Source organism: Phyllobates terribilis, unplaced genomic scaffold (assembly GCF_046119375.1).
Source record: "Phyllobates terribilis strain yellow unplaced genomic scaffold, ASM4611937v1 Scaffold_9__5_contigs__length_417890890, whole genome shotgun sequence".
NCBI lineage: Eukaryota > Metazoa > Chordata > Amphibia > Anura > Dendrobatidae > Phyllobates > Phyllobates terribilis.
In genome coordinates this window covers 79,040,094-79,054,732 of record NW_027362769.1, presented here as the reverse complement: position 1 = coordinate 79,054,732, position 14,639 = coordinate 79,040,094, and the positions used below count along the sequence as shown (strand labels likewise).

Here is a 14,639-nt window from a genome sequence, read left to right as displayed (position 1 = left end):
AAATCTCCGAGATTCCACAGTTCCACTGCCTTCCCCTCCATTCAAAGCTTTCCCCCTGTGTAGGCAAGATAGCAAACTGCAAATGGAAAATGTGATCTGGACCATTGGACCTATTAATTGCCCCGCTGGTCTAGTTAATTTTTTTTTCCCCTTAAGTTAATCTTCTGCACAGAACTAATTTATATTTTTATAGCAGCTTTTCTTCATGTACAGTCTCCAATTCCTGTGCCTCCCCCTGGCCTAGGCACCGCCAGCCAAGTCATTGACAAATTAGATCTGCACATTTTGCAATTTCACAGTTGTTCATAAACACTTCAGCTGAAATGGACTGTCCTGCCTGCTTTTCATGCACAGCAGGAGCAGTATTAGCAAAAGCTGTTTCCATTCTCCACTTTTCTCTAGGGATATGAAATTCTGGTAGGTGTGTGTCCGGATTTACTTATTGCAGATAAATTGGAGCTTTGCATTAAGTACTTCATGTTTAAGGACCTGTGATTCAGTTCTTTATCCCAACACCTTTTCGCTCTCTGAAATTGAGAAGAAAGGTTTGTTTTATGCCAATATCGTTTAGACCGAGGTTAAAAAAAAAAGAAAAAAAGAGGGGGTGGGGATGTACTGCATCTGTACTCTGCATCTGTGTCCTCAGCCTGACACTCAGAGGTGGTCTTCATGCAACTTGGAGTACTGGTTCCTCACACCTATAATGATCATTTGTTGCCTAGTACAAAATTAACAAAATGGTCAGATCTTCCTAAATCACAAGACTTTCTATATACTGATGGGTTCTCCTTACTATATAGAGAAAAGTATCAGGGCATCTAGAGGAGCTATATAATCTCCCATTCTGAATCCATAGGCATTAATATGGAGTTAGTCCTCTCTTTGCGTCTGACTGCTTCCACTCTCCTGGGAAGATTTTGGCAGCGTCTGTGGAAATTTTACTCATTCATCCAGGAGAACATTGTGAGATCAGACAAGAGTACCTGGCTCTAAACCTCTGTTCTAGTTTTATCCCAAAGGTGGTCAATAAAGTTGAGGATAGGGCTGTGTGCGGCTGGTCAAGGTCTTCCACGCCAAAGTCCCCCAACCATGTCTTTATGGATATTGTTTTATTCACTGGGGCATAGTCATTGTGGAACAGAAAAGTGTCTTCCCACAAAAATGGAAGGATAAGACTGTCCAAAATGTCTTCTATGTGCCCGCGATGCAGAAATGCTCCGGATTTTTCTCAGCGTTTCTACATCTCCCTGGCAGAAAAAACGCATGCGGATTGTACATGCGGATTGTACATGTGTTTTCCTGCCAGGGACATGCGGAAGTGAAGCGTTCTTCACATGCATTTCCGCATGCGGGTTGACAAGCGCGTTCCAAGCGATTTTAGCATCACTTGCAACCGGCATGGATTTATATAGTGTGACCGAAATAATGGTAAAAAAAATAAAAAATAAATATTATACTTGCCTTCTGATGGCCCCCGGTGTCCTTAGCGATGCGTCCTGGCTTGCCGGCAGCTCGCGATGGTAAAAGGACCTGCCATGACATAATTGCGTCATGTGGCGGGTCATGCGACCGCTGCCGTTGGTCGCTTGACCCGTCACATGACTGAATGATGTCATGACAGGTCCTTTTACCATCGAAAGCTGCCGGCAAGCCAGGACGCATCGCTAAGGACACCGGGGGCCATCAGAAGGCAAGTATAATATATATATTTTTTTATTGGTTCTATGGTACCCAGGTATGGATGAGTCTCCTCTTCTCCAAACCCGGGTACCATCCGCACATTGAATCGCATGAAATCCGCATGTACTTATCTAGTGATGCGGATGTTATGCGATCCAATACAAGTCAATGGCGGCGAAAACGCCGCGATTCCACAAAATAATTGGTAGTGCTGCGTATTTTTCCGCAATGATAATACTCAGCATGTGCACAGTACAAGCGGATTATCATTGGGGAACACGGCAGGCCTTCTACCAAGCGTTTTTTATACGTTTCCGCAGTGGAATTGCTTAAAAGCATTGTGGGCATGCAGCCTAAGTGTTTTAGGAACTAAGAATCGAGGTCGCCCCTTGAAAAACAAGCTCCTCCACCAAACTTTACAGCTGACACAATGCAGTCGGGCAGATAACGTTCTCCTGGCATTCACCAAACCCAGACTCCTCCATTAGATGCAGCATGATTTGTTACTCCACAGAATGTTTCCACTGCTACAGTCCAGAGGCGGCTGCTGTACACCACTCCATCTGACGCTTGCTATTGTGCTTGGTGATGTAATTCTTGCATATGCAGTTGTTTGACCATGGAAACCCATGCCATGATGCCTCTGACGCAGTGTTTTGCTGATGTTAATGCCAGCAGAGCATTTGGGACTTTTATGCACCATGTCCTTTTTTTTTTTTTTTTTTCTATAAACCTCTACCCGCCATATTTATTGTTCTTTCCCCCCAAACATTGCTAACCTACGGTATTTCAGTTACAAAGAGTGCAAATATCCTTCATCAAACCCCACAATTAAAGACCCCAGTTAAAAGACTCCAAGCCAAACCTCAAATTAAAAACATACCATTTTACACTATTGAGTAAATACAGATTTTCTAGATAAATTCAGACCAGACCCAAGAATAATAAAAGATGCCAGAATATGGACCCCAAAATTAACTAAATATCCCCAAACCTCTTTTCAGCTCCTCATACTGTTTTCAGGTCTTTCAACAGTAACAAGACCTGCACATGTGAACTACACGGATTAATGCTAATCTGTTTTATTGCAGTTTTTACTTTTGATTCACAGCCAAAAAAAAACTACAGTATTGCATTTAATATTTTTTTGTACACCTATAGCAAATCGTTCTGGTGAAGGCCCCTACTCCCTCAATATCGATGTGGGACTCACTCCCACCATATCGGTAGAGGCTCCAGGGCCTGCCTTCTGTTTTATTCTTTTCTGATCGTATGCCAAGTGGTGGAATTATGAATAAAATAAAAGCTGGAACCGACAATAAAGGCAATAAGCTCTTATCCGGTTTACAAGGGAAAAGGTAAAAATGGGATTTGCTCACCTGGTGACAGTCATAACCCCTTAGTTAGCTTTTTTGAATAGGCTGTTACAGAGCCACCAAAAATGATGGGATGCAAACTTGGAAATAAAGTGGATGTAAATCCGCGCTGCTAGAGATCCAATATACGATGAGAGACCAAAAAAGTATGGATGTCCTTTTTATTTGTCAATGTGTTTTGGGGATGTTCATATCTCTTCATCAGCACAAACCACAATGATGGAACTGATGAAGAGGTATGAACGCCACAAAACATGTTGACAAAAACCGCATCCATACTTTTTTTGGTCTCTCTTCATATATTAGATCTCTGGCAGCGCAGATTTACACCCACTTTATCTCCAAGCTTGCAAGTGGTGGAATTGGATCACGTGTCTTCTCAAACTATGAAAGTCTGTAGACTCTCTGGAGTAATGTGTGCATATACATAATATATATTTACACACGTGGTCAAAATTGTTGGTACCCCTCGTTTAATGAAAGAAAAACCCACAATGGTCACAGAAATAACTTGAATCTGACAAAAGTAATAATTAAAAATCTATGAAAATGAACAAATGAAAGTTAGTCATTGCTTTTCAACCCTGCTTCCACAGAATTTTTAAGAAAATTAACCCCTTAATGACACATGACACCCGGTTCAGCGGGGGCTTCGGCAGTGAGCCCTCACTGAACCGGGTACATGTCAGCTGATTATTAGAGCTGACATGTGCCCGCAACAGCCGCGAGTGGAATCGCGATCCACCCGCGGCTGTAAACTAGTTAAATGCCGCTGTCAATCTCTGACAGCGGCATTTAACAGCGCCGCGCCGGAAGCGCGTCACTTACCCCGCCCATCGGTGTACCCGTCACGTGATCGCGGGTCACCGATGGGTCGGCATGACAACCCGAGGTCTGCAGCAGACCCCAGTGGTTGTCCTGAAAAGATTGCTATGAGCGCTGCCTAGTGGTCGTCGCTCATAGTACAGGAGCATTTCTGCTACATACAGGTGATCTGCTGATCATCTGTATGTAGCAGAGGCGATTGGACAGTTGCTGCTTCTAGTCTCCTGTGGAGACTATTGAAGCATGCAAAAAGTTTTAAAAAAATGTTTTTAAAAATATAAAAAAAAATATAAAAGTTTAAATCGCCCCCCTTTCTCCCGATAAAAAATAAATCCCACATACAAACATTTGGCATCACCGCGTTCAGAATCGCCCGATCTATCAATATAAAAAAAGAATTAATCCAATCTGTAAACGGCGAAACAAGAAAAAAATTCCAAATGCCAGAATTACGTTTTTTTGGTAGCTGCACCATTGCAATAACGGGCGATCAAAACATCGGATCTACCCCAAAATGGTATCAATAAAAATGTCAGCCCGGTGTGCAAAAAATAAGCCCTCACCCGGCCCCAGATCCAGAAAAATGGAGACGCTACGGGTCTCTGAAAATGGATTTTTTTTTTCCACCACTTAAATAAAAAAGAACTTATACATGTTTGGTGTCTACGAACTCGTAATGACCTGGAGAATAAGAATGGCAGGTCAGTTTTAGCATTCAGTGAACGTGGTAAAAAAAAAACAACATCTGTGGTATTGCATTTTTTTTGCAATTTCACCGTACTTGGAATTTTTTTCCCGTTTTCCAGTACACGATATGGTAAAACTAGTAATGGCGTTTAAAAGTACAACTCGTCCCGCAAAAAATAAGCCCTCACATGGCCATATTGACCAAAAAATAAAAACGCTATGGCTCTGGGAACAAGGGGAGCAAAAAACGAAAATGCAAAAATGGAAAATATTCCGGTCATGAAGGGGTTATACTCATGAAATAGGCCTGGACAGAAATGATGGTTCTTCTTAACTTTTAATATTTTGTCGAACAACCTTTTGAGGCAATCACTGCAATCAAACGATTCTTGTAACTGTCAATGAGACTTCTGCACCTCTCGAGAGATATTTTGGCCCATTCCTCATGAGCAAACTGCTCCAGTTGTCTTGTGTTTGAAGGTTGACTTTTCCAGACGGCATGTTTCAGCTCTTTCCAAAGATGCTCAATAGGATTTAAGTCATGGTTCATGGAATGCCACTTCAGAATAATCCAATGTTTTCCTCTTAGCCATTCTTGGGTGTCTTTAGTTGCGTGTTTTAAGTCCTTATACTGTTGCAAGACCCATGACCTGTGACTGAGACCCACCTTTCTGACACTAGACAGCACATTTCTTCCTAGAATCCCTTGATAGTCTTGAGATTTCTTTGTACCTTGCACAGATTCAAGACACCCTGTGCCAGATGCAGCAAAGCAGCCCCAGAACATAACAGAGCCTCCCCCATGTTTCACAGTAGGGACAGTGTTCTTTTCTTGATGTGCTTCATTTTTCCCTCTGTGAACAAAGAGCTGATGTGCCTTGCCAAAAACTTCCATTTTTGTCTCATCTGTCCATAGGATATTCTCCCAGAAGCTTTGTGGCTTGTCAACATGTAGTTTGGCAAATTCCAATCTGGCTTTTATATGATTTTTTATTTTTTTTTCAACAATGGTGTTCTCCTTGGTCGTCTTCCATGAAGTCCACTTTGGATCAAACAACAACGGATGGTGCGATCTGACACTGATGTTCCTTGAGCTTGAAGTTCACCTTTAATCTCTTTAGAAGTTATCCTGGGCTCTTTTGTTACAATTCGTATTATCCGTCTTTGATTTGTCATCAATTTTCCTCCTTCGGCCATGTCCAGGGAGGTTGGCTACAGTCCCATGGATCTTAAATTTCTAAATAATATGTGCAACTGTAATCACAGGAACATCAAACTGCTTGGAGATGGTCTTATAACCTTTACCTTTAACATGCTTGTCTATAATTTTCCTTCTAATCTCCTGAGACAACGCTTTCCTTTGCTTCCTCTGATCCATGTTGAGTGTGGTACACAACATGTCACCAAACGGCACAGTGAGTATCTGCAGCCCTATATACAGGCCCACTGACTGATTACAAGATTGTAGACACCTGTGATGCTAATTAGTGGACACAACTTGATTTAACATGTCCCTTTTGTCACATTATTTTCAGGGGTACCATCATTTCTGTCCAGGCCTATTTCATGAGTTTCATTTTTTTTTTTAATTCTGTGGAAGCAGGGTTGAAAAGCAATGACTGTCTTTCATTTGTTCATTTTCATAGATTTTTAATTTATTACTTTTGTCAGATTAAAGTTTTCTGTGACCATTGTGGAGTTTTCTTTATTAAATGGAGGGGTACCAACAATTTTGACTGTGTATGTGTGTATACTTTCATAGCATGTAGAGTAACAAACTTCTGCCATCAATGTGATCATACAGATGATGTGATTACGCTGAGATACATTTGTCACCGAACTTAGATTGTACCTGAGAAAGTAGCTGGCTTCATGAAGGGCCAAATACCTGCCCCTTTGATGCATGCCAGAACAGAGCAGCGTGACAGTATTTAATGGGCTGGAACTCCCAGGATGCCGTGCTGAGGCTGAACCAATTATCCGTTAATCTGGAGCATTTGTAATGTGCCAGGTCCCAGCACATTATTAATGCAAGAGAACCGGGGGCTTCTATTAGTGCAAAATTAATCAGGGCATCCCAGAAAAGAGCTGATCCAAAAGTTCTGTACCACCAAGGTGGTGTAACCCTTTGCTTGCTGCCGGTTTCAAGTATACTTGGGAGAAGTGGTTAGATTATTATATTTTTGGTCGTTCACTGCCTACATTATATAAACTTTATTTAAAGAAGTTGTCCACTACTTGGACAACTCCTTGTCATACCCCACACTTGGCTCCAATACCCCACACTGTCCCCAGGGCTCCCGTGCTGTTGTTGTGATGGCGGCGCCCAATGAGCGCTGGTGTCACTGTCCCCACCTCCTGTCGAATTGAACATGAAGAGGAAGTCAGAGATCGGCTGCAGTCCGGACTTGCTCTTCATGTTCGATTTGTCCAAAGGCGGGGACAGTGACGCAAGTGCTGATTGGACTCTGGGGTCACATGTCACAACAACAGCACGGGACCACAAGTTCCGACTCCATGGGAATGGTGCCAGCACGGGAGGTGAGTATAAGCTTTATTTTAAAGGGGCCAAACATTGAGATCAAGAAGGGGTTGTCCAAGTAGTGGACAACTCCTTTAAGGAACCGTATATTTTGCTGAGCTCTTTTAAAGGGGGCGTTGATGGCAGCATGTTCTCATATACATATTTACCTTTTAGACTCTTAAAAGAAAGTCCAAACTTGGAAAAGCCTAGCCACAACTTGACATTATGAGATTTCTCCTGTAGAATTGGAACTTTAGCCCGTCTCTGGGATGCGTGTAGAGGAGGGTTTCCTACGGCTGTCTGGTTCCTCTTGTATCTCCAGTAAACAGAAGACCGTGGTGTGAGCGGAGAAAGACATTGACTTCTGTGTTACTCGCCATGCTTTATTCAGCAACTTGTCCGCCTGCGGTCCATCTGTCTTGCCTGCAATTCCAAGGCTCATGTTTTTGTGTGTTGAGAGTCCAATCTACAGAGAAACAAGACACGGGAAATAAACTTGATTCTTGCTAATGTACCTAGTTAAGAATCCAGTCACATATTGTATTTACTTAAAACCCATCTGTGCTTGTTTTACCAGTAATATATTCGGTCTGCGGCCCGTGGACTATGCGGAAACAGCGGAGATAAAGTCGGCTTTGCTGCAAACGCAGACAAAACAGCAGCTATACAGTCCGGGCCCCACAGTAAGTACAGAAGTCATCCTCATCGCACAGAACTAATACAATATACGGTCTGCGGTTCTCTAGTGTCAAACGTTTGTGCTCAGACATTTTTCATTGAGGGCTTTCTATCCAAAAAAGTGGTGCACACCCTAGATATTACGCTACATCATAGATCAGGATCTGACCTCAAAGACTACAGCTGATCCTAAGGCCCCAATCAGAAGTCCCTTTTTAACTTGCGTGTTCTATACTATGGGCCCGATGTATCAAGGCTGACGTTCGCTCCTGATTCATGAAGAGGCGTATGCCGGGCAAGTGGCGTGCACCTCCTAGAGTATGATTTACGCCATAGTGAACGCCGCCGATCATCGTGAATTTGAAAAGCAGCAGTCCCCTCGTGCCACCACAGATACTCTCACTTGGCTGGAACTTGGCAAAAATGTGTGAGAATACTAAAAGTTGTGCAAAAATGATCGTTTTTTTTTTTTTTCAAAATCTTTTAACGCCAGAATTCTGGCATAAAAGGTTTGAAAACTCAAGACATTTAAGCGTAACTCCAAGTGGTGGCAAAATTTAGCGACTTTTTGGTGTTTTTACCCCAGATTCTCCTAACTCTGTCAAAATGGGCAGAGCTGGGACTGGAGTGCTGTGGGTGCAGGACGCCAAAGCTTGTCTAATTCGTGGCATTCCTTATGCCAGAAATCTCACTCCAGTACCTGAATGGAGTAAGATTTCTGGCATAGCGCACGGAGGCGCATGCCACTCATCAGACTATGCATATTCATGAAACTAAATGGGGATCCAAGGGGTAACGTTTCTCTTTGTGTAAAGTGTCATGCCTAGCCTGACATGTCAGAGTGAAGAGACTTTTACGCTATGCATGCTCCTCTGGGAAATGAAATATGCAAACTGCCTCTTCAGAGAGGAAGAGTACTAGAACTCTAGTGACACCTATTGGAAGTGGCAATCCTAAAAGTCAATATTAAGCCTTTAACGAGCCTTGCCATATGACTTGGGATAAAAGCCAAACCAGAATCTCAGTTTGCAGACACTGTTACAGTGTATTGCCCCTCGTCAGTGCAAAGTATGGAATCTGATTTGGCTAGATGAGAGGCTCTGGACTGGCATCTAAGGGGTAAGGTTTCTCCTTGTGTATTGTCATGCCAGGCCTGGCATGTCAGAGTAAGGAGACTTATATGTCATGCTGCTCTGGGAAATTTAAGTATGCAAATTGCCTCTTCAGACAGGAAGAGGACTAGAACTCTAGAGCCACTTATTGGATCTCACATTTTGCACTGAGGAGGGGCAACACCCCGAAACACTGTCTGCAAATTGAGATTCTGCTTTGACTTTTATCATACGGCAAGGCTTGTTAAAGAGTCGATATTGACTTTCAGGGCTACTTCCAATAGGTGTCGCTAGAGTTCAAGCCCTCTTCATCTCTGAAGAGGTAATTTGCATATTGAATCTGGATAGTCATTTGTGCACCTCTATGAATTAGGAGCTTCAGATACCAGCACACCCCCTCATCAGGATCAGTGTGAACTGTGTTTGACTTGATGAATCAGGCTTCATGTGTTTTCATTGCGTCACAAAACTTCAGCAGATTTTTATTTTGCTTGCAAATAAAACTGATGAAACGCTCATGGTAAAAAAACGGACACACGGACCAAACACTGATATCAATCTCACCCAGGGCGCTGATAGAAATTGGTCTGTCGATGTATGTTTTCTGTTTTCATGAACTTGTACATTGGCGCTGAAGTGAGCTGGCTCCGGACCTGAACCCTCCACACGCCTTAGATGCTGGCTATATCAAATAACACATTTTTGGTTTGTCACTATTTTTGTAAGATTGGTATTGTCATAATCCTACTAACCTAAACATCAGTGTTATTTGACCACGAATGATTGATTATTACACTGAAAGCAATGTGACTATAATGGTGGATTTTCCTGTTCTTCACAGCAAAAGTCCGTCCAGTGCAGAGAAGGATCTCTGGTCATTTTAGGAAGCGGTTTGTCTACATCTCAGAAAACTGATCTCCACAAACTTGTGCCATTATTAAAGGCAGACGTATGTCCCACCTTCACCAGCTCAGGTAGGACCGCATCTGTATGTGTCATCCTAGCAGAAGGTAATTGCCATTTTACTTGATGGCATCTCCTTGCATTGCCCTGTACTGAGCATAGCAGATACTGTCATGCATCTGTTTTCCAGCAATCATTGTAGTAGTTTGCTTGTCTTCTTGATTTCAGTTACGCACGTCATCGTTGGCGATGAACCTGTGCTGCGTACCATGAAGTGCATGATGGGAATATTATCTGGATGCTGGATCCTGCAGTGCGCTTGTAAGTGTTAAGCATTGTGTGACATTGCGCAGCGAGTATTTTATCCCTTGCATTCATAGCCCTGCAATTACACCCTGTGGCACAGCAGAACATTGGATCGATTAGTGCAGCCTGGCGTCCTGGGGATGTTTAGTGGGCAGCATTGATGGGCCGAGGTGCAGTCAGTGCTCTGGGTTTGTAAAAGGCTAAAAACAGTCAGGTCATGAAGTCAGCCCCATCTCTGAAGTCTGTATCTGCAACCCTCATAGATCAGCCAATAGGCCAGGTATATGGCAACCGTTCAGATAAATGGCCGACCGTGTAATACAGAGATACTGGTGAATCTGGCCCATATTTGTTGCTTTAAGTGCTATCCCTATCCTGCTTTCCTCTACTCCTTCGTCCCCCTGAGTTTGGCTGTTGGACCCTGTTTAAGGAGGGGGGGGGGGGTTGCGGCACCTTTTCTGGCCAGTGGGAGGTGTGAGGCAGAATTAAGAGGGTACAAGTGGTCTGATTTTGTTTTACATTCGTTTTTTTTTTTTTTCTGTTAATTGAAGGAAAGGATAAGAAAAAAAAAATAGAAATGTGTTGTTGTTTTGCTAGTGAGCTGTGCACGCTGGCCGTTTTTTTTTTAGCGTATTACTTCACCCGGATGTGTTTCTTTGGTGGAGCATGCCAGATATAGATCTATCGGAGTCCAGGCTAAACTGCAAGAAGCACAGGTTTGTGGCCCGGTTTGGAGATCCTCTTGCGGTTGTGGTTGAAGCGTTTGCAATCCCTTGGTCTCAGTTCACCCTCCCATACCTGTTTCCACTTTTCCCCCCTCTACCCAGGCTCCTCAAGAAGATCAGGGCACAGGGGATTCCAGTCACCCTCCTCATGTCTGACTCTCTTCCAAGATTCTGGTTCGCCATCATGATCAACCTCCTGGCAGATATCCCTTTTGCTCTCCTGGATCGTCCAGATCTTATTTCCCAGGGTCCGCTCTTGCATCATTTACAGTCATTCAGTTTAACAGCATGGATGTTGAAGCCGTTATTGAGGGCATCAGGACTGTCTGGTCAAGTTATCTAGACCATGATTAAGGCACGAAAGCCCTCCTCTTTCCTTATCTACCAGTCCTGCAACATTGCCCCAATCACCTTCTCCTTGCTGGTGCTTCTCTCCTTTTTGCAGTCGGTCTGGAGTCAGGACTGGAGCTTGGTTCACTCTAGGGCAAAGTTTCTGTTTTGGCTATTTTATTTCAGAGAGATCTGGCTTCCAAGCTGCAGGTCAAGACTTTTCTCCAGGTAGTGGTGCACGTTAAGCCACCTTACCGTCCACCCCTGATGCTTGGGATCTCAATCTTGTTTTAGAGACTCTTCAGTCCTCACCCTTTTGAGCCAACTAGCGACATCTCGCCATTCCATCTTTCCTGTAAGGTATCTTTTCTTATAGCAATTACCTCCATCAGAGTGGTTTCGGAGTTGACTGTCCTGTCCTTGCCTCATCCTGCACCTGGACAAGGTGGTATTGCAGCCAGTTCTATCTTTTTTTTTTTCTTCCTAAGGTGGTCTTGACTTTCCACCTTAACGAGGACATTGTCTTGCCCTCCTTTTGCAATTCGCCTCTCTTCCTGCTCAGATCTTTGTACAAGTTGGACACTGTTAGAGCCATGATCACTGGAGTTGGCCATTATTGAAGCATATAGGGTGAAGGCCAGATTCGGGGTTTGGGCACACTCTGTGGGGGCTTCCTGGGCTGTCGGTCTCCTGGCATCTGTTTTGCAACTCTGTAAGGCAGCTACTTGGTCATCAGTTCATACCTTTTCTAGGCTTTACAGGCTCCACACCCTTGCTTTTGCAGATACAAGTCTTGGCAGGAAGGTGCTGGCGACAGCGCTAACCCAGGTAGCAGCCTATGCGAGAGTGATCACTTCTGTGGAAACAGTATAATGTTTGTTCGTTATCCCCACCCCAGGGAAAGCTTTAGGACGTTCAATGATTCTTGTGTCCCCCAATGAAGTGACTGAGAAACTTACGATTTTTGGTACTCACCGTAAAATCTTTCTTGTAGCCTTCATTATGTGACACAGCTGCCACTCTTGGTTGTCCGGTCGGGTGTGCATTTAGGCAGTTTTTTCCTCCTGGGGTAGTTATGCTTTTTCTTTCATTTCTTCATTTTTTTTTTCTTTTTGCTTCTCTTTTCTCACTAACTGTGCAGGCTGGTGCTAGCAAAGGGGGTATTTGGGAAGAGCCAACTTTTTTTTTTTTTTTAAAAGATATATTGTTCGTGTCAGCCTCTATATGGCAGCAAACTAACCCATGGTTCCTGTGTGTTGGCCCCCCCCCCCCGTGAAGACTACAAGAGATTTTTCCAAGAACTACCAAAAATCTTTTCTTTTTTATGTCTGAGTTCTGCAACTTATTAGCGCAAAAGTCACATGTTTCACAAAATGGTGCAAAAATTGCACCAACACAACTGAAATATGTAAAATCACTCCCAGGGAGCTGGTGAACGTCATTTATATCAAAGAAGCTGACTTTTCCAGATATTTAAATTGGCTGTCGCCGAACGTATCATGATCCCACTTGGTTTATATGAAACCAGAAGTTCAAGAACTCGAACTTTTGAAGATTGTCATTCTACTAGTCTCTGTACGTCCATATTTGCCCTCATTCGTGTATTCGGGAGGACCATACATTCATGCCACCTGAGATCGTACTTCCACTATAACAGGATAATACTTGTCTATCCAGTAACACGTAGCTAAATGTTCACGTGCCGTTAGCTTCTCAAATGAGCTCTCTAACTGTGGGGATCTCAATTATTTCAGGGTAGACTACGAAGTTTTAATGACTTTGGAGACTCCATACCACTAAATGGAGCCCAATAGAGAACCATTAACTATCGGTATATTTATGCAAAATGTTTAAAGCCTTTTCTCCAGCAAATTAGCTGGGTTTAATGCTGTGTTTTAATCACTTGTGGGTTTTCAGTGCACAATATTCCCAGTCCTGTTCAAAGTGTGATTTTCGTTATGACCTTGTGCAGATGGTGCATATGTGCACACGTGTGGCGTTCCTCACTGTTGGGCATGTGCTTGTGTTCTAGGTTCACATTTCATAGTGAACGCAAATAGAGAACCTCAGTTACGCTGTGTTCTGTACTTTTCCCTCAGTCCGTACCTGTAGCAAAATAGCATGTGTTATCAGTAACGGTCTATTACATAATTCATATACCGTGCCTCTGGGTGTTTTTCAGGGGTGAAGACCTGTCTCAAGACAAGAAGACGAGAGCCAGAAGAGCTTCACGAAGTGGACTGTGGACCTCACAAAGCTCGGCTCAATAGAGAACAGCTGGTAAATTATTAGGTCTATTCACATTTTATATGATCCTTTTAATATAAGCCAATAATCAGCGCACAACTAAGTACGTACCCTTATTCCCAATAATCTGCTGGTGTAAACATGCAAAACTCTTGGCGCCTGATTTTATTTTTTATGCATGCATTTAATTCCTTTTTATCGACAACACATCGGCCTGTGTAAGCAAGACATGAGCTGCGATAACATGTACTGTATATGGGGACAGATCTATTGTATTAGCGACCGCTCTGCCCCATCATTTCTCTGTGTGGTGTAAACAATTGAATAAACAAGCACCGACTTAAATATAGTCATGTGGATCATCACTGGCCTGAAATCCTAAGTGTAAATGAGCCCTTAAGAAAAGGGGTTCTTCATATTTACTGCCTGATTATTTCCACCATCGTAGTGTACAGGGTCTTGCCATTCAGTGGACTATATTTATTTTATTTTTTTCTTCCTCTGCACCATAATCAGTCCGGAGTAGGGTGTGAAACCCGCATTTACCGTGAATGTCTAAGAAGGGAATAGCACTTTTTCCATCCTTTCCCTTATGTAATTGGGTTTGTTTTGTCTCGCTCAGCTGCCGAGCCTGCTGGATGGATGTCATTTTTACTTCCTTGGATGTTTCAAAGAACACAGAAAGGAAGACCTGATTGAACTTGTTAAAGCTGCTGGTGGCCAAATCTTAATCCGCCAACCAAAGCCAGATAGTGATGTAACACAAACCATTAACACGGTGGCGTACCATGCTGACGCCGATTCTGACCAGAGGTTTTGTACCCAATATGTCATCTATGATAAAGCCTCCAAATTCATTCCAGGCAGGGTGCGCCAAGGTAAGGTTTGGTTTGCCCCCTCAAGTTGGCTAATCGACTGTATAACCAGCTTTCAGCTACTACCAGTGCCTCAAACATAGCGTAACCTCCAGGTATGCAAGATATGAGACGCTTTGGTATAAAAAAAAAAACTTGACTGTTAGCTGCTTTATTATAATTTTAATGAACATACAATATAAATAATAATCCAGCTGTAATAATGTGCTGTCTGCCAAGCATTAATTCTTGGCAAAATCATAGCCTCATGCCGCATTCGCATGGACCATGATACACGGCCTGTCTGCTGGACTCCTGACCTGAACTTGACAGCCTTCTCTATCTATGAGGATGTCAAGTTTGGGTCAGGAGACCTGTAGACAGTCCGTGCA

The 14,639-nt window shown here is 43.2% G+C and overlaps 1 protein-coding gene across 2 annotated transcripts in view; it reads left to right on the top strand.

The window, feature by feature from the left end:
- The window catches only part of BARD1 (BRCA1 associated RING domain 1), a 62,209-nt gene extending 47,771 nt beyond the window's left edge, over window positions 1-14,438 (top strand). For both annotated transcript variants that reach the window (XM_073646631.1, XM_073646630.1), the window contains 5 exons: window positions 7,670-7,775; window positions 9,724-9,856; window positions 10,014-10,106; window positions 13,329-13,426; window positions 14,016-14,438. In XM_073646631.1, coding sequence (XP_073502732.1) covers window positions 7,670-7,775; window positions 9,724-9,856; window positions 10,014-10,106; window positions 13,329-13,426; window positions 14,016-14,351 — 766 coding nt within the window. In that variant the 3' untranslated portion in view covers window positions 14,352-14,438. The remainder of the gene's footprint in view (window positions 1-7,669; window positions 7,776-9,723; window positions 9,857-10,013; window positions 10,107-13,328; window positions 13,427-14,015) is intronic.
- The last annotated feature ends 201 nt before the right edge of the window (window positions 14,439-14,639 follow it).